Source organism: Muscardinus avellanarius (assembly GCF_963383645.1).
Source record: "Muscardinus avellanarius genome assembly, chromosome: 5".
In the NCBI taxonomy this organism is placed as follows: Eukaryota; Metazoa; Chordata; class Mammalia; order Rodentia; family Gliridae; genus Muscardinus; species Muscardinus avellanarius.
This window is the reverse complement of record NC_137790.1, coordinates 132,906,623-132,927,316: the sequence shown is the minus strand read 5'-3', so window position 1 is coordinate 132,927,316 and position 20,694 is coordinate 132,906,623. Positions and strand designations below refer to the sequence as shown.

Here is a 20,694-nt window from a genome sequence, read left to right as displayed (position 1 = left end):
GCGTGCGCCACCACGCCCGGCTGGGAGATCACTTTTCTAAGTCATGAACTTTGCAGCTACTCAGAAGTCACGCAGCCTTTGCAGCTACATGAAAGAGTAGGTATATATATCAGGTGAACCAGCCCACAGTGTGAATTCTGAGCTTTCTCTTGTGTGAACATCTGCTTGTGACTAAAAAATGACAGCTCTATATCCCAATATGATGTAAAATCACAATGCACAAAAAAAAAAAAAAGAAAGAAAGAAAAACAATTCAGAACATTTTTGTGGAGAGGAATGAGATTATTATGTTATTGGTTCAACCATGTTAAATCTCATGGTTGAAGAACAATAATAGCTTTTCAAATGTCTTTACAGATCATGGCTCAAAGCTATGTAAACACTGTTTAGCATATTTGTCTTTTAAAACATCTAAACTAGAGCTGTTGGTCTGGTTTTTACATTATTTGTTCTCAATGAAAAAAATATAAACAGGTTGATAACTATGGTAAGAATCTGATATGTAGCTGGGCATGGTGGCACACGCTTGTAATCCCAGTACTTGGGAGGCTGGGACAGGAGGATCGTGCATGTTCGAAGCCAGCCTCAGCTACTTAGTGAGACCCTCTGCAACTTAGTGAGACCCTGTTTCAAAATATAGAATAAAAAATAGGGCTGGGGGGTAGCTCAGAAGTAGAATGCCCCTGGGTCCAATCCCTAGTACCAATAGGAAGGGAGGGAGGGAGGAAGGGAGGCAGAGAGGGAGGGAGGGAGGGATATAAGCAGTCATGGCTGGATTTATAGTTGCTGAGTTGAATAGAATCAGGTGGTTGTAGATGCTACAGAATTGTGTAGTTTTTACCAAGAATCCATTTTTAAAGTGTCTTCTGATATATTTTAATGTATTGATGAGTATTTTTTGGTTCCAGAAAATTTATGTTCCTCTGATTTCGGTAGAATGTAGACAGGTACCATTTTCTTGTGTGATCTAAAGATATGAATTCCCATAAAAGAAAGTATTTGGGTTTTGAGAACTTTTTTTTTTTTTTTTTTGTGGTACTGGGGATGGAACCCTTCTACCTCTGGGCTACACTCCCAGACCTATTTTTATATTTTATTTGGAAACAAGGTCTCTTAAGCCAGTAAGGCTGGCTTTGAACCTATGCGATCCTCCTGTCTCCACCTCCCAAGCACGGGGATTACAAGCATGCACCACCACACCCGGTGGGTTTTGAGAACTTTTAAGTAAAAGAGTTAAGTAAAAAAGAAGTATCTTTTAAAAAAATTATTCCTTCTGGGCGTGGTGGCACATGCTTGTAATCCCAGTTCTTGGGAGGCTTAGACAGGAAGATCCTGCAGGTTTGAAGTCATCCTCAGCTACTTAGTGAGGTCGTCAGCAACCTAGTGCCTGTTTCCAAATAAAGTATAAAATAGGTCTGGGAGTGTAGCACAGAGGTAGAAAGCCCCTGGGTTCCATCCTCAGTACCACAAAAAAATTAAAAAATTAAAAAAGTATTCCCCTGATACATTTAATCAGCTGTTTTTAACGTGTTATAAATAAATATAAAGCCAGCTGGTTGGGTGTGGTGGTGCACACTTGCAATCCCAGTACTTGGGAGGCTGAGACAGGAGGATCACAGGTTCAATGACAGCCTCAGCAGGTAATGAGACTCTCCTTGACCTGGTAAGACCCTGTTTCAAAAATAAAAGAAAAATAAAATAGGACTTGGATGTAGCTCAGAGGTGTAGAATACCCCTAGGTTCAATCCCCAGCTCCACACACATAAAAAAGATAATTTTTTAGGCCAGGTGTGGTGGCGCACGCTTGTAATCCCCGCGCTTGGGAGGCTGAGACAGGATTGCGCAGGTTCGAAGCCAGCCGTGCTGGCTTAAGAGACCCTGTTTCCAAATAAAAATATAAAATAGGTCTGGGAGTGTAACCCAGAGGTAGAAGAGCTTCCAAGAACCCCAGTACCACCAAAAAATATATATATATACATATATTTTTTTAATTACATTCATTAATACCATCTGTATGTATATATGTGTAATATATTTTATGTATGATGTGTGATGTTCAAAGATTAATTTTGAACAGCAAGAATAGCTGTATATTTCAATGCATATGTGTATATATTTTTTATACATGTAAACTGTCTTTTTTGCCATATTATTCTATAAAGTTTTAATACATTTTTATGTTTGGAATGATAAGTATATTTAAAATATTAATATGCTACAGAAATATTTGGGCACTTAATGCATTTATTAAATTGTGCTCTTTATTTTTGGAAAATGTAGGATAACTTAATTATATATTGATAAAGAGTTAAATACAATAAATTTCCTAATTTCTGAGCTAGTATTTATTTTTAAAATTATGCTTTCACCTGTTATTAAGGAGAATAAGGTGCTGTAGAAAGATGATTAAATATTTACAGCAAAATTTTTATGATATTACACAAATCAGAACTGTATTGGAAAATATACGTATTCCAAAAATCTATATCATAGCATAATTTGTAATTTATAAGAACGAAACTGAATTGCTGTCAATTCTCAGTTCTTTTCAGTTTATACATATAACAGGTATATAATACTACCTACATTAATTTGAGCTAATGTTTACTCTAAAGTTTTTGCCTTTTGAATCAAAGTTTGACATAAAGATAACTAGTTTGAATACTAGATCATCATCATTAAATTCTTTGTAAAAATTGGCACTTTGCATAAGACCTATTATTGAGTTGGAATATGAACATTGGTGTGAATACAGACATTCTCTAGTTGGACTTAAGTACATATGCCTCATCCCATGACCGTGCTTGGTAATAGGAACTTATACTTGGGGCTTTAGATACTACATTCTCCAAAAAGAGCATCATAATAACCATAGGGGTAGAACAATGAATGTGTTTGTAATTTTCAAAATTTACATAATTTTGTAAGTTGTTTACCATGTTTGCTCATTTTTAACTACCCATAGATATGTGATCTTTCTCCTATTTTATGGATCAGTGTTTTCTGAACACTGAGTGCTCATAAGTAGGTCAAATCTGTCCTACGATTGTAGTTTGTTTTTTTTTGTTTTTGATACTGGGGGTGGAACCCAGGGGCTTTTCTACCTCCGGGCTATATTCCCAGGCCTATTTTATATTTTATTTGGAAACAGGGTCTCACTAAGTTGCTGAGAGCCTCACTAAGTAGCTGAGGCTGGCTTCGAACCTGTGCGATCCTCCTGTCTCAGCCTCCCAAGTGCAGGGATTACAAGCATGCACCACCACGCCCAGCCAATTGTAGTTTTTAGTATCTAGTGTAATGCTTGGCTACTTCATACCAATTAAACCACAGATGATGACAGAACAGTATTCTAAACAGAGCTACTTCAGGTAAGTGAAAAGTAGTACTGGGTCAAAATGATGTACTTGATCATTAGCTTGGGGCTCTAGCCTTTAATACTTTAAAAAACAGCCTAACTTTAGATGTTAAGAGTTTTGGTTAGAGTTTATTTTATTTTTGACTGGTTTAGAAATAAATATTCTTATTCCTGGTTGGTTGGAACTTTGTTTTCCCAACAGCTCTAGATTCCAATTCTTTTATGGACTTTTGTTACTATTTTATCCCCCTAATTTTTTATTCTTTATTTTGAAACAGGGTCTCACTGAGTTGCAGAGGGCCTCACTAAGCTGCTGAGGCTGGCGGAGAACCTGCCACCCTCCTGTCTCAGCCTCCTGAATGCTGGGATTACAAGCATGAGGCACCATGTCCGGCCTTTTTACTGTTTCAGTAGCAAAGCTTAGTGTTTACTTTCTGAGTACCTATCACTTCATGATGCTCTAATTGAGACATGTGCTGTGGTGGGTACTGTATATGTTTTAGTATTTTAAACCTTTAATCTATTTCAGAGCAAAGAAAGAAATGAAATAGAAAGTTTAACTTCCATGTTAAAGTGGGTGCCTCTTAAGTCCGTTTATTAACATTCAAATTTAAGATTCTTCCTAGAATTTAGCTGCAGTTGTTATTTAACAAATACATGTTTGGAACATCTTAATCTTGACTCCTCTTCTACCATCCCCCCAAAGTGGGACATCCTCAAGACTTGCTTTTTTGCTTTTCTATCTGGGTCATCTGATCTCACTGCAAAGGTAATTCATTGTGTCTAAAACCAAAATTGGTGGTTGTCTTGCGAAGGGATTTCTTCTCTGAGCTTCCTAGTGTCTCTGTCCAGACTGGAAGCAGTCACTGATGACATGCCACACATCACATTCCCTGCACTATCAAGTCATCTTATTAACTGTTCTTTTCAAAACGTTGTGTTCCTGAGTCCAGTGGCTGCTACTCTAATCACGCTCACATCATCAGAGACTTGAGTGGATTGGTTAATTCCTTCAACATGTACCGAGAGTCTTCTAAGAGCTCGGCACTGTGCTAGTATGGCGTATATCAGAATGAGTAATGGAGGACCCAAAGTCTAATAACGAAATCAGATAACTAAGGAGACAGTCCACCTGGACAGGTGGATCAGTGAGTGCTGGGATGGGAATGAAGCACGGGCCTTGGGACCACAAAGGGCAGTGCCAGCCACCCTGCCTCCAGTATTACCGGCCTGCAGATCTGTTCCCCACTCAGCTTGTCTTCCTGAGACTGCTTCCTTTCTGCCACTCCCGCGGTCAGAGACAGGACTGCTCCTCATCCACCTCCCTCCAGCCTGCCTCTTCCCCCATAACTTTCCTACTTTGTTTCATGCCCCCTGAAGTAAAACTTCTCTTCAGTCCAGCCTCCTTGTATGGTCCCCAAAACACACCATATTCATTTAAGTATGATCTTTAGGAAGGGCCTTTCTTTTGCCTCCCATCTACTTATGCAAGCCTGACCACTTTCTAAGGATTGCTTGGTTGCTGCCATTGCCTCAGAAATCCAGTAAACTTATTTAGCATCTGCTGGTTTTAGACTAATAAACACTCAGTGTTAATACAGACTGCCTTTCATTGTTAGTGTTATTATTGTCTTTCCGAAGAGGTTGTGTGTCTGCACACCAGACATCCCACTGTGTGATGTTTTTGTATCCTTCTTAGAGCCTACTGTAGTTCTGTGTCCAAAAATAAATTGTTGAACTTCAGTGCAATATATAAGTAGGGCATCTCCTTCTCTTCAATTTTAAAGTTGATAGGCAAGAGATTATAACTCCTGGATCTCCTGGGAAAATGATATCTGAATATAAGAAGCACTTTTATCATGCATAAAAATGTAAAAGGGAAATGAGTTTGCCAAATTCATTTTTTCCATCAGTTATAAATGCCTCACGTGCCAGAGGTTAATGGGAAATCATTTGGCACAAAAAACATGGATTGAGATGATTAGCGGTGACATTTAATATGGAGTTCTGAAGAAAGCCCCAAACTAGAGCTGTAGTTTCCTCATGGGGTTGATATTATTCAAAGTTGTGGTGAATATGAAATAAAGTGGTAGTTATGGAATGCTTTGTAAACTTCAAGATCATATATAGATGTTGCATAGTTTCATTGTGCTACCATCTTGGATGTTGATTGAGTTTGCACTTTACAGAAGTATGTATTTCTATGTCTTACATTTTCCAGACTCACTATAATTAATAATCAGTTAATACTAACTCCTCTGAGATGCATTCTAGGTCAGATTTACTTACTTGTCTCTTAAGACAAACTGACTTCTCTCTTACAAAGCGATGAGTGTATTGCAATAGAGGGCACCTGCCTGAGCCAGGCCTTGAGGTCTCTGGTGAGCTTCCTGGAGGCAGCTCCTTCAGACTGGAAGGAGCTGTCCAGAGGAGTGTATGACAGAGGGGATAAGGAGATGAGGAGAGGCATAGACTACCCTGTACACCGATCTGCTAAAGATGGGAAATGTCATGATTATCATCTTTCAGTTTTAAGTCTTAGAAATGACCTACTAGCATTTCTTCATGGTGACAGTGGGGCAGGGTTTATTTGCTGGGCATTAGCCTCTTTTTTCCCCTTGTCAAACATAGGTATATTTACTTATTCAAGCCAAAACAAGAGTTGTTTGTTTCCTTAGACATGGCGTCAATTAGTTGTGCTCTCTTTAGTTTGTACATATTCTAGCCTCTGGCTACCTCCTTCGTGTTCTTTTTGTAAACTATTAAGAGAACTGGGAAATTCGGTCTGGAGGGATTTCGTTTACTTTCGCCCAGAAAAATATTTACTTTAGCATGGTTTTAGATGTCTGAAATGGGCTCACCTCATTTCTGCTGAGTTGAGGCAGAATAGAGAAGAACTTGGGGAAATGCCACGGTTGGGAGTTCTGGAAGGGAGTACCCAGAATGACACCTGGACAAGATGAAGTGTGAGCGGTAGCTGCTGGCCAATGGCTGTGCTGCACTTAGACTAGGCAGACACCTGAGGGCGATGGGCAGAGTGAACCGCCGGCCAGCTGCTGGGTCCAGAGGGCTAAGAGCACAGCAGGCGTCCCCAAGGAGGCAGGCGCCTAGCAGCTACGCCTCACCGAGGCGTCCATAACATCATTCTGTACGCACGCGGCAGAGCTTGGTACAAACCCCTCTAAACTCCATTCCGTTTAGTCTTGTAATTTAAAAATGTTGTTACTTACCTCTTGTCAACCGTAAAAGATCTGCGCACTAGTTCACAGAAACAGATACTTCAGGCAGTGTAAGACCTAGCCCTCAGGTACTGAGCCAAAGGAAGAAAAGAGTGGGCGGTTTCAGCGTTTGGCTGGAGACTTGTAAACTGCCACCCAAAAACTGGTGGGAGATCTCCTTAGAGAATTCCCTCATCATAGCAGGTGTCATTGTGGAGTTGTTTGTTTGGGGCTGGGATTGAACTCAGGGCCCTGCAGGTTGCTGGGCAGCCAAGAGCTGAACTCCGCCCATTACCAAGGTTTTAAATGCCAGTGGATTTTGTGATAGGCATTGGAAGCACATACTTACTGGCTGATTCCCCCCTGTGTTTTCCTACAAGATCATATTTTGCCACCTGTACAACTTTTTTAAGATTGTAACCTTGGCAAAAGATTCCTGTATGTTATAGACCTCTGCTAGCTAAAAGTGGGGAAGTCCAAAGAGATGATTCAGGAGTGTTTAGGGGAACTTATTTGGGAAATAAAAGAGACGGGTGAGCTAAAAATGTCAATACTACCTATAACATTCTCTGACCTAACATCCCTTATTTTAAATATTTTGTGTCACTCCTTGTGCTATTTTGAAATTAACCCATAATAATATAGACTATTTGCATACATAATTACAAAATAATATACTGCCTTCCCAGCTTATTATAAAGAGAAATTTAGAAAAATCAATTCATGCCGGGCGTGGTGGCGCACGCTTGTAATCCCCGCGCTTGGGAGACGGAGACAGAAGGATTGCGCAGGTTTGAAGCCAGCAGCGCTGGCTTAAGAGATCCTGTTTCCAAATAAAAAAAGATGTAAAAATGGGTCTGGGAGTGTAGCCTGGAGGTAGAAGGGCTTCCAGGAACCCCAGTACCACCACAAAAAAAAAAAAAAAAAAAATCCATGTTGCATATGTAAATAGGCCCAACTATAGTAGAAAACTTAATGAAGTAGTATAAACGCAAGAGTGTCAGATATAGATTGATTATAGATATGTGGTATTGATAACGCCTATTACCCTAAACTGGTGATTTGATTTTCCAGAATTATTAACTTTTGATAGAAAGTACATCTCCAACCCTGTGTGGTGGTGCTCGTTTATAACCCTAGAATTTGAGAGGCTGAGACAGGAGGATTGCAGTTCGAGGACAGCCTCAGCTAATACTTGGTGATGCCCTTTAACTCAGTGAGACCCTGTTTCAAAATAAAGAATAAAAAATAGGGCTGGGGGTATATCTCAGAGGTACAATGCTCCTGGGTTCCATCCCCAGTACCGTGAAAAAAAAAAAAAAAAAAGTAGGGTAAGTACAATATTGAAAATTTCAGTTTCTTTAGAAATTATATAAAAAGTGCTTTCTGCCTCTTTGTGGTTTGTGTGTGGAGGGGGGCACTGGGGATGGAACCCAGGAGCATTGTACTTCCAAGCTACACTCCTAGCCCTAATTTTTAGTCTTTTATTTTGAAACAGGGTCTCACTGAGTTGAGAAGAGCCTCACTAAATAGCTGAGGCTGTTTGCAAACCCTGATCCTGCAGTCTCTGCCTCCAGTGCTGGGATTACAAGCGTGCTCCACCAAGCCCGGCCTTTCTGCCTATTTGTAAAACTATGGCTGGACATTTCCTGACGTTCCCACGGACTTCTGAACTGCTTCCTGGGGGTAGTAATGCACTCCCCAACTTTGAGAACCACTTCTAAATAAAAACACATAGTATTCTATATTAAGACATCTGTACTGACCAATTAAGGAAAATATTATTAAAACATTTTATTAGTGATTTGTTTTGAACTATCTTTTTTTCTCCACATGTCCTTTGGAACCAATCACAAATTTGGGACCTAACTGGTCATTGATAGAGGTACTCATATTGTAGAATAGAGTTTTATTCCTGGTGAGGTAAAGAGCTCTGTGTTAGAAAAAGAATATACCGATGAACATGTGACAAATGTTAAAGCTTTTTAAATTTTTTTTTAGTCTCCTTAAAAGATAATTGGCTGCTTAAGCAAAAATAAAATGTGTTATATTGTTTCTAGCTAATTTAAAATTAAAGTATATGAGAACAGTGGCCCAGAGAAAGGGTGGAGAATGGAGGGACACTTGCAGGGTTCTTAAAGCACTTGAAGGTATGATAAATAATGCGTGGAAAATATTAAAATTGGACCCAAAGGGGTACAGCTAAGAAGACAATAAAGCAGATGAAATGGAACATAAGAAATACTCTGCCCCTGAAACAAGCAGGAGAGGGAAGTAGAGGGAGGACTCGCTGACGCGGGTCCCAGCCCTCGCCAGGACAGGTGCCTCTGTTATTTAAACTCCAAGGACTGGGCCTTCCTCCAGCTCCCCGCACTGCCACTCTGCCCGCCCTTCTCTCCAGCAGCCCTGGTGGGGTGGCCGGCGGCGCTTTCACGTTGTCCCCGGTTCTGTGCTTGCCAGTCCCCAGTGTTACAGCATGGTGAAGTGGGATGAGCTGATGCTTCTTGATGTTTCTCTGTGATACTTTACCTTTTTCTCTTCCCTGAATTCAGAGACATGAAAAATGCCGTAATTGGAAACAACAAACAGAAAGCCAACCTCATTGTTTTAGGAGCTGTCCCGAGGTACGTTTTAGAAATACATGCTTTGAAGTATATGAATCATCTCTAAGAATATACATTTATATATACTTAAATATGCATAAAATAAATATGTAAAGTATACATGTATATGATATGCATGTATGTGTGTGTACATACATGTTTATGTAAAGTATCAGGGAATAGAATAAGAAGTGAATGTATTAATGCTCTTTAGAAATTGAGGAAGATCATTAACCCCATAATATGAGTTTGTTGGGTATATAAGCAGTATATACTAGCCTGATACTTTTCCCATTTCCTGAGATACCTAGCAGTTTTTCATGAGTGGATACTTTATTAGGATTCTCAAGGCACTTTTTTTTAAGTGTGTGTGTGGGGGGGGCGGGGGTTACAGGGGATTGAACCCAGAGGCATTCTATCTCTGAGCTACATCACCAGGTCTTTTATTTTTATTTTGAAACAGTGTTTCCCCTAGGTTGATAACATTGCTGAAACTAACTGCAAACCTATGATCCTCCTGTCTCAGCTTCCCAAGTACTGGGATTACAAGCGTGTGCCAACATTCTTGGCTGGATAATTATACTTTAAATTTTAAAGTGTACTTGGGAGGCTGAGATCAGGGATTGCAGGTTTGTGGCCAATCTCATCTACTTAGTGAGGTCCTCTGTAACTCAGTGAGATCCTGTTTCAAAGTAAAGAATAAAAAATAGGGCTAAGGGTGTAGCTCAGAGGTAGAACGCCCCTGGGTTCCATCCCTAGTACCTCCCCCAAAAAAAGAAAGAAATAGGGCTGGAGGTATAGCTCAGAGGTAGAACCTCTCGGCTCAATCCCCAGTATTGCAAATAAATAAATAAACAAATAAATAATAAATTTTAAAGAGAAAAAAGTTCTGTGTGGTTTTAAATACTGTTTTAAAACAAACAACAGTTAAACACAACTCCCCCGGTTGAGAATCTGCTGTGTTTTAGTTAGCTGTGGGAAGTTTGTTTTCTTCCTTTGATAACCTAGTAAACTTTTTTGGGGGGGATGTTCAGGCAGTGACAGTTACATAATTTACTCTTTGCCTTTGCTGCTTAAAACTTAATCATATATACGTGTGTGTGTGTGTGTGTGTGTGTGTGTGTGTGTGTATAAAATTGCTGTAAGTTTTTACTCAGGTTTTAAAAAATATTTCTAATTTTTCTCTTTTTACCTTTTTTATTTTTTGGTGGTGATACTGGGGTTCCTGGAAACCCTTCTACCTCTGGGCTACACTCCCAGACCTATTTTTAGGTATTTTTTAAATTTGGAAACAGCATCTCTTAAGCCAGAGAGACTGGTTTCGAACCTGCGAGATCCTCCTGTCTCTACCTCCCAAGAAGCACAGGGATTACAAGCGTGTGCCACCACGCCTGGCTTGTTTTCTACCTTTTAATACAGAATTAATGGTTTTAATATTTTTAACATCACTGACTTCAAATCTACACTTTAGTAACTGATGCCCCGCAGCCATCCTTAGGGAGTGTGTGGCCCATATCTTGGAACAGTGCGTTCGGGAGCATGGGAGTTAACTGAGAACGTGAGCAGGTGGTCATCAGTGGTGGGGGTTAGGGTTTGAGAAGTAGTTATTTGCCCCTGCCATGTCCGCACTGTGCCCCCGCACTGAGGGTCCACTTCCGGTTTGAATGAGCGCTCCAACACTACTTGGCATCGGGAGTCTTAATATTTTGAAAAGACTCACCAGAAGTATCAGATAATGCGAGCTACAGAGACCACTTGTACAGAACTTTCACATCTACAGTTGGATGAGCTCTGAGATTATATGATAATCTTTTATTCAAAATGAAGGCAATACCTTCTGGGTTTTTTTTTCAGATGTTTATTGAATTAGCACATGCTATGAATAAAAAACCATTACCCAGAGAGATTCAGATAACCTCAGCCAACCCTGTTGTTAGTACGTGGAATGTATTGGTTAACCCAGCACATCGCTTTGTCACCATATTTTAATTTGCTTGCTTTCGTATTTTAGTTCCTTTGTTTATCAGGTCCCTTCTTTTTAGATTGTTGTATTTGCTTCAGCAAGAAACGTCAAGCACAGAGCTGAAAACAGAATGTGCCGTGGTGTTAGGAAGTCTTGCTATGGGCACTGAAAACAACGTTAAGTCTCTGCTGGACTGCCATATTATTCCTGCCTTACTGCAAGGTACGGAGGGAGCGCATTTTTGCACAAGAAGAGGTTAGAATCAGTTTGCAGTGTCTGAAGTACTGATGGAGAGGATGAATCTCACTGTAGTTTCTGCTGACAGGACTGCTGTCCCCAGACCTCAAGTTCATCGAAGCTTGCCTCCGCTGCCTGCGGACCGTCTTCACCAGTCCCGTCACTCCAGAGGAGCTTCTCTACACGGTGAGCTGGGCGCTTCTGAGTCCTCGCTTGCATCGTGCCAGCAGCCTGCCTGAACCTGCTTAGCACTCCAAATCCATTGTGATGGGGATTTTTAGAAAGCTTTGAGAGATATTAAGTTCTTATTTGCAAATATTCTGTGTTCCAGGCTTTGATTTAAAAAAGAAGTGACCAAAAGGAGAGCACTTGCTTTGCACGCTGGGTTTGCGCCCCAGCACCAAAGCAGAACTATCCCCTCAGACTTGGGGTTTCCTCTTCCTTGTGCAAAGGAAGGAAGTGCAGTTTATGCTAGTGAGTGATCAGGGCTCTCACTTTATGTTCAAGTCCAGGAGAGAAGGCTTCGTGGAGGAGCTAGACTTTGACCTGGGTCTTAAATAATAGATAAGACTTAGAGAAGCGGAGAGGAAGGAGGCCGTCTAGAAAGGATCTGTGTAAGGGGATTGTGGTGTGATGGGCAGAGTGAGCTTATGTGGGCAGGGCACCACTGTTAGTCAGCTGGAGGGTGAATCGTAGCCAGCGTGGAGGAGCTCCCCTGGTGGGTATATGTGAGGATCCAGGTACTCAGCATCAGTTAGTGGTTTGAGGAAGCCTTAGATTTGTGAAGGACCTTTTAATATCGACACGACTTTTTTTTTTTTTTTTTTTTTTTTTTTTTGTGGTACTGGGGTTCCTGGAAACCCTTCTACCTCCGGGCTACACTCCCAGACCTATTTTTTATATTTTTATTTGGAAACAGGGTATCTTAAAACAGCAAGGCTGGCTTCGAACCTGCGCGATCCTCCTGTCTTTGCCTCCCAAGCATGGGGAATTACAAGCGTGCGGCACCATGCCCAGCGACACGACTTTCTTAATGAAAATGGTCTAGGCCAGTAGTTATTTGTTTTTGTTTTTTACGCTACCAGGGATCAAACCCAGGGGCATTCTACATCTGAGCTATGCCCCCAGCCCTATTTTTTTTATTCTTTATTTTGAAACAAGGTCTCACTAAGAGGCTGAGGCTGACCACAAACCATGATCTTTCTGTCTCAGCCTCCCAAGTCCTGGAATTACAAGCGTGTGCTATCATGCCCAGCTTAGGCCAGTGTTTTTAAAACACTGATCTTCAGCCCACAGTAAAAATATGTTTTTTAGCTGAGCTTGGTGGCACACGCTTGTAATCCCAATACTTGGGAAGCTGAGACAGGAAGATTGCAGGTTCTCAGTCAGCCTCAGCTACTTAGTGAGGCCCTGTTTCAAAATAAAGAATAAAGCCGGGCGAGGTGGCGCACACTTGTAATCCCCACTCTTGGGAGGCTGAGACAGGAGGATCCCACAGGTTCAAAGCCAGCCTCAGCTACTTAGTGAGGCTCTCAGCAACTTAGTGAGACCCTGTTTCCAAATAAAGTATAATAGGTCTGGGAGTATAGCCTGGAGGTAGAAAAGCCTCTGGGATCCACCCCCAGTACCACCACCACCAAAAAAAAAAAAAAAAAAAAAAAAAGAATAAAAAAATAGGGCTGGGGATGTAGCTTGGAGGTAGAATGCTCCTGGGTTCCATCCTCAGTAACATTCACACACACATATACACATACACACACACGTTACCTACTGCCTCACTATACACATGTATGAAATTGCGTGTGTGTGTGTGTGTGTGTGTATGTGAGAGAGAGAGAGAGAGAGAGAGAGAGAGAGAGAGAGAGAGAGAGAGAGAGAGAGAGAAAGTGTTCTGAGATAACTATCACAACACAATTCCACCAGTGTGATGCCCTCTTATTTCTTTATTTCTTTTTTTTCTTTTTCTTTTTTTTTTTTTTTTTTTTTTTTTTTGGTGGTACTGGGGTTTCTGGAAGCCCTTCTACATCCGGGATATACTCCCATGGGCTACACTCCCAGTCCTATTTTTTTTTTAACTTTTTTTTATGTGGAAACAGGGTCTCTTAAGCCAGCGCGGCTGGCTCCAAACCAGCGCGATTCTCCTGTCTCAGCCTCCCAAGCGCGGGGATTACAAGCGTGCGCCACCACGCCTGGCAATGTCTTATTTCTTTTTTTGGGGGGGGGTACTGGGGGTGGAACCCAGAAGCTTTCTACCTCTGGGCTATACTCCCATACTTTTTTTATATTTTATTTGGAAACAGGGTCTCACTAAGTTGCTGAAAGCCTCACTAAGTAGCTGAGGCTGGCTTTGAACCCATGCGATCCTCCTGTCTCAGCCTCCCAAGCATGGGGATTACAAGCATGCACCACCACGCCCGGCCAATGCCCTTTTATTTCTATTCTGTTGTTTCTCACTTAAAAAAATACCAATTATGATTCCCTGAGCTCATATAAAGAATGAGTTGTCATACTGGATATACATAAATCGGAGCTCTTATCTAGAAGCAAGTTTTAGCAAATATTCCAAGAATATAAACTAAGAAGAGGCATAGGGAAAGCCGGCAAGGAGAGGGGGTGTCGCATGGCTGTATAATCTATTCCTCCTACATCAGATACACCCTCTGGCCCTTATGGGTTCATAAGGTAAGTGGGGTTTGTGGGTCATTTCACACTATAGGAAGAGTCTAAATGAAGCATCTCAATCTTACAGTTGGGAGTTTTATGTGACATTGTTCAGGGAGCTCTGCCTCGTAAGTCCAGACCATTTTACAAGACTTCCCAAACTTGAACATGTACCAGAATTACCTGGAGGGTTTGTTAAACACAGGTTGCTGGATACTACCAGGGTTTCTAGGGGCAGGCCCTGGGACTTCCATTTCTAGCATGTTTCTGGGTAACTCAGCTGCTCCTGCTCATTGGACCGCTCTTTGAGAACCGCTAGTCTGCTGTGGGCACTCTGCCCAAAGCTTTCCATAGAAAATGACTTTCTTAGTAAGTGTAAGTCTCTCATCCTGAAGGTTACATTGTCTATTTACAAAGAGATTAAAGCAATCACCTATCTTTTCTACCCTTGAAATTTCTCACCAACCCTACCCTAGAGATAAAAGGAGGGGAAATTAACCCTAGCCAGCTGTTTGACTTCTCCTTCCTCACTCTTGAAACTAATTTTTGTCCACTAATGGATCATGATGTGTAGTTTGGAAAAGTTTCATCTAGGCTAGCTGGTTTGTTTGGTTTATTTGTTTGTTTTACATGCGGACAGTTAAGACCCAGGTAGTTAAATTTAGACAGTGAGATCATCAAAATAGCAACCGTCTCAGTTTTATTCCTCAGATATTTTATACCTCAGAGACAGTGGGGAATCCAGAAAAAGTACTAGGCGTGGGGATAACCGACAGAGAAGAGTGATTGAGTAGAATTAACTGACTTTGGGAGTTGAATTGTGTTGGGCCAGCTGTGACAGCAATTCAGGGACTAGAGGCAGGCAGCTAGTCAGAGGGCAGGATTTCTAGTTTGCAGTCCTGTTTATCAGATGGCAACTTTGGGCAGCTGTGTAACTGTTCTTTGCAGCTGCACCGACACATGTGGCAGAAGTGGCTGAGGCTGTTGACGCCGGGAGAGCAGCAGGCGGGCGGCAGCAGGCAGCTGCAGGCGCCTGGTGGCCTTCCTGCTTCTGTTCTGTCTCCCTCTTGAGGTGTCCGTCCCGTGGCAGCTATGGCTTGCTCCCTGTCTTCTGCAGTGGGACCACTGTGTCCCTTCATGGCATTCAATATTCTCGTCTCTTCCTTTTCTTTTGATGCATTCAGTACATGCCTTGCATTGAGGTTTTCAGGGTTTTACGTTTAGTTTTTAAACTGCTTGTGATGACACAGGGTTATATTCCCAAGCAGGGGAGGTGCTCGACATTTGGGGAACCCAGCCTTCTGGTTCCTACCCAGCTTGTCTATGTCTTGGGCATTCTCTGCTCCTGGCCTCCTGTTGTCTGTTGTGAGGGTCTTTCCAGGGCGGCTGTGGACCAGCAGTAGTAGCTGGCTGGTTAGGATGCGGACTCTGAGCTCCCAGGCCTACTGTACCAAGCACTGAGGCCCTCCCCTGGCAACGAGTGTGCACGTCCAGCCTTGGGACTTGTAACAGGTGTGACGGGAGGCTTGAGCTCTGTCTCCTTGTCCATCTGCATTTCAAACAAAATTCTCTTTCAACTTGTAATCTCTTCTGTATTATAAAGGGAAATTCTCAGAGAATCTCCAGCAGGGTCGGTTCATTCTGATTTTTTCCTGTGCTACCATGGAAGTGTCAGCTATAGGCAGATAGTGAGTTTTCCATAAGAAATTGCTAATCCCACAGATTTACTTGTAAAGATTGCAGATAGCTAACTGCAGTCACTATGAAAGACTATAGTAGTTACTAGTGCTTACACACATCTGAGAGGTGAAATGGTGGTTTTGCTTTTATACAGTGATTCTTCTTAGGTCCTTATCACTGTATATCTTACTGTTCATTTCACCTGTGGTTTCAAGAATCATCCCCGTCGAGTCCTATTGAAGCAGTACTGTTTCATGTGGATCTAGGCTGTCCAGAAGGATTGGGGTCGCTGCCCTCATGTTTTGTTTCCGCGTGGCTCAGGAGTTTGATGGTCATGTTGCCTTTGTTCTGCTCTGTCCTTATAGAGACTTGACTTAAGTCATTAAGATAAGAGGCTCAGCTGCACCTGCTCATGGAAACATGTGGTCAAGTGTACTTCCAGTGCCTAAGCTCGTGTTGCTGTCTCTTGTTCCCTTCTGCTGCAGGATGCCACCGTGATACCACACCTCATGGCGCTGCTTAGCAGGTCCCGCTACACCCAGGAGTATATCTGTCAGATCTTCTCACACTGCTGTAAAGTAAGAACCAGCGAAACTGTCCTCTGTGATGTAGAGCCCTGCGTGCCCAGGGGCGTGCCTTATCTGTGTGCCCTTTCAGCGGTAACTGTCCATGGCGCGTGTGCTTTAACCCTTATTTGGAGGTGATTCATATCAGTATGTGAGGACCTCCCTGGCTCCCTCTCTCTTTTTCTTTTTAGTAACTACATAATATTTCACTATATAAAGGTATAATAATTTGTTTAACCAGTCCTCTACTGTTGAGTATTTAATTTGTTTCCAGTCTTGTGCTATTTCAAAACATTGCTCCAGCAAATGCCTTGTATAGAAGATATTTTTATAGGAAATGAAATTCCATCAAAGAATATGTGCAGTTGTGATTCTGCTGCCCATATCGTCCTTGTAGACATTGTTCCATTTTATACTCTCAGCAGTATGAGATCACGACTGTTTCCCTACACCCTCAGCTTCTGTGTTGTTGGAAATGGTTTTCAGTGATCTCACATGAAAATGAGAGATCCTTCTCTGCTCCCTGTGGAGTGCTCTCCCCCTCCCTAGTGTATGCAGGTAGGTATTTATGCAAGTAAGTATGCGGACATAACGCAGTGGAACGGAGAGTTTGGTATAGTTACAAGAGTCTGTACATTGAAGACAGAAACACTTCATCTTTTATTTCGATTCTGAGTTGTGATGACTGGGGGCAGTGTGCGATCTCCTCTCTGAACGTTGGTTTCTCATCCTAGATTCTAGCAACTCCCACATGCCAACTCTTTTCTTCCCATAAGTTGAGAACTTTCACCATTTCACTTAAAAGCACTTCAAGGCTTCTTTTTGGCACATCTGAATTGCCAGCATCACTGTCTTTACGAGGTGGGAACGGCAGGGGCCGAGGTCTGGGCGAAGGGCGCAAGCTTGCAGGCCACTGCTGCTGCGGGGCCCCACGCTCAGGCTGCACCCAAAGTGTGAGCAGCGCCAGCCTCCTCTGTGAAAGGTCCAGACCTAAACTGTGCTGGGAAGCGCTACTTACTTTGCTTCACCGATTATATATTAAGTGTACGCCTTTTGATAGCTATATGTAATTATTTGAGATCTTGCTTAATTTCTTTCTTTTTTTTTTGTGGTACTTGATATGGAACCCAGGGGTATTCTGTCTCTGAAACAGGGTTTCACTAAGTTGCAGTGGGCCTCACTTAGTTGCTGAGGCCAGCTACAAACCCGTGCTCTCTTGTCCCAGCTTCCCCAGTACTAAGATTACAAGTGTGCACCACCACACCCAGCTGAGCTCTTAAATTCTGAACATTTTCTAATTTTCATCAAATAATTGGTTATCTTCCCTGCCCTCTCCCCCAGTACTGGCAATTGAACTTCCAAACTACAACCCAGCCCTTTGCATTTTTTGTTTTGAAACAGGGTCTCACTAGGTTGCTGAAAGTCTCGCTAAGTAACTAAGGTTGGTCTCAAACCTACGATCCTCGTCTCAGCCTCCCAAGTACTGGGATTACAGGTGGCCGCAACATGCCAGCTCGGTTATCTTTTGGTGATTCCGTGTTTTAGGGTGGAGTTGTCATCGATAAGGTAGATGAGTTTTGGGAACCCAACAAAGTGGGCTAAGAGAAGGGAGCACTACATTCCAAGTGGGAGTACTACAAGTCTGTGTCGTTTAGAATATCTTCCCTGGGTTCTAGAAGAAGGCGCCTATGTTATAATCTGGTCACTCAATCCCCTCCCAAACCCTAGCTGAGTACCAGAGCCCGTGCAGTTCAGTGTACGGCACTTAGAAGCTAAGGTCTTTGACAGAAATCCTTGTAGTTTTTTGATTGCTTTAATAGTGTGTGGGTCAGCTCAGAACCAGGGACATCAAACAGTGCTTCATCTTTAGAGCTGGGCAAAGAAATGCTCTAAGAAAGTGGAACCTTTTGCAATTCATTTGCTAAAAATGAATTCAAACCAATAAGGTCTCGAGTTTCCCAGTGACAAAGTGATGTCATGTAGCCAGCTCTGGCAGGAAGTAGAGGAGAGCTTGCTGGAACTCCATGCCTCGTCAAGAGTCCTTCAGCGTCTATTCCTCAGTCTCAAAAAGCATAGCATCTGCTAGTCATAACACAGTAACCCCACAAGGGTAAATTGGACCTGGTGAAAGAACTACATGCCACATTGTTTTGTTAAATTATAAGGAGTTTGGATAGTCCCCTTTCTGAAGCTGCCCAAATAGCTCTCAGGGTTACTCATCAGAGTTTTCAGCCTTTTCAGGATTGCTCATCTGAAATTTCTCAGAGCTGTCTTAGCTGAAACCACGGCCAAAGGAGAACCATTAAATCACTAGTTCTTTACCTGGCAGGAACTTCTGCTGAGGATGATGATTTATAACCACCCTGATGCCATTACAGAACTGAAGATGTTACGAGAAAAAATTACCTTCACCACACTTACTTTTAGCGTGATAATTATCATTTACTACTGCAATTAAATTACCAAATTTAAGTACTCTGAGATAAAGAAACTTTACAGCATTTATAAATGCAGTGGCTGTAATAATGGCTTTAAAGATAGCATTAACGCCCTTACAAATACAATAATAGCACGTCTTTGTTTTTTTGTTTGTTTGTTTTTTGGTGGTACTGGGGTTCCTGGAAGCCCTTCTACCTCCGGGCTACACTCCCAGACCTATTTTTACATTTTTATTTGGAAACAGGGTCTCCTAAGCCGGTGCGTGTGGCTGGCTTCGAACCTGCGCGATCCTCCTATCTCTGCCTCCCAAGTGTGGGGATTACAAGCGTGCGCCACCACGCCCAGCTAATAGCACGTCTTTGAAAACAGCTGATCTGTTGGTCTGGGCATTGCCATTAATTATAAAAAGCTTTTATTTTCATGTTCTTTTTTGCATATTGACCCAAAATAAATAAATTTTATAATAGAATTTTTTTTTTTCAGTACTGGGGAGTGAACCCAGGGACATTCTCCCTCCAAGCTAGACCCCAAGCCCTATTTTTTATTCTTTATTTTGAGACAGGGTCTCACTGAGTTGCAGAGGGCTTCACCAAGTAGCTGAGGCTGGCCACGAACCTACGATCCTCCGGTCTTAGCCTCCCAAGTACTGGAATTACAAATGTGTGCCACCAGGCCTGGCTTTATAATAGAATTTTAAGATTCATTCACAGGGATCCACTAAGCTAAGATTAAATGGGACAAAACTTTACTAATTTGCCCAAGCTGCATTCTAACTAATCAGCACTAAGCTGATTTATAAACACTTGAAAGAGGAATGACAGAAAAAGGAGAGATGTTAGTAAAGCATGTCTCTTGTAAACTAGTCATAATTGTATCCTTGAAATTCTCTCTCTGACTTATTAAGGGGGAAAAAGGCGAGAAATAATACTTACTGGAATTTTTACTTCTAAATTGTTGCCAGTTTTTAAGCAGTTACTCAGATTTCTGAGACTTATCTTTTGGAGTTTAAGATCACAAAGACTATGTATTTCCCACCAGTGGATGCTGCCTTATTGACCATCACTGCAGGTTTGCACAGGTTGATTTGGAGAAAGACAAGAAATGTGATAGGAATCGGAATAGCTGTGCCTCTCTATTGGATTCAACTACTAATTTGTTCCTTGCAGCTGTTTTTACACAATCCTATGTATAGTCTCAGAGAAGAAGAAGATCTTCTTTGATGGCAAATATTTATTGTCATCTTTGAGGCAAAGTATGAGACCCTGTTTCAAAATAAAGAATAAAAAATAGGGCTGGGGGTGTAGCTCAGCAGTAGAATGCCCCTGGGTTTCATCCTTAGTACCGCAAAAAGAAAGGAAGAAAGAAAGAGAGAAAGAGAAAAAAGTAATGTATGGCCTGGGTGTGGTGGCACATGCCTGCAATACTAGTACCTGGAAGCCTGAGACTGGAGGATTGCGAGCCAGGGAATAGCCTCAGCACTTGGTGAGACTCTGAGCAGCCTAGCAAGACCATGTTCAAAGCACAAAGCCTCCAGAAGTGCTAGGGCTATAGCTCTGAAGTAGAATGTCCTTGGATTCAGTCCCCAGTGCCCACACACAAACGCAGAGCAAGGTCATCTTATTGAGAGCGGGGAGCTGCTAAACAGAGAGAAGGTTGTGATCTGTTTGGTCTTTTTACCGCCATTTGTAAATATAGCTCTATTAATAAGGATATGTCAGAAATGATTCATATCTTAGGAAAATACATGCACATGGATATATATTGAAATGAAGTTTATAAGAGTGAAAGAATAAACATTTGAATGTCCAACTACAAGTTACTTGTTAAATAAAGTATTAGGCTTTCATACAATGGAATAAGATGAAAAAGGAGTGAGGAAACTCATGTTTTGATATGAATGATCTTGGATATTTAATAAAAGGTTTAGGGCAGTGTTTATAGTATTCTACCACTTGTGCTAAAATAGGGGAAA

The 20,694-nt window shown here is 41.9% G+C and overlaps 1 protein-coding gene across 3 annotated transcripts in view; it reads left to right on the top strand.

Moving 5' to 3' along the window:
• The window catches only part of ARMC8 (armadillo repeat containing 8), a gene marked incomplete at both ends in the record, with an annotated part of 96,304 nt that overhangs the window by 26,749 nt on the left and 48,861 nt on the right, over window positions 1–20,694 (top strand). For 2 of the 3 annotated variants that reach the window (XM_080695767.1, XM_080695765.1), the window contains 4 exons: window positions 9,126–9,197; window positions 11,219–11,361; window positions 11,465–11,562; window positions 16,203–16,295. In XM_080695767.1, the coding sequence (XP_080551893.1) occupies window positions 9,126–9,197; window positions 11,219–11,361; window positions 11,465–11,562; window positions 16,203–16,295 (406 nt within the window). The remainder of the gene's footprint in view (window positions 1–9,125; window positions 9,198–11,218; window positions 11,362–11,464; window positions 11,563–16,202; window positions 16,296–20,694) is intronic. The other variant, XM_080695766.1, reaches the window with a different exon arrangement.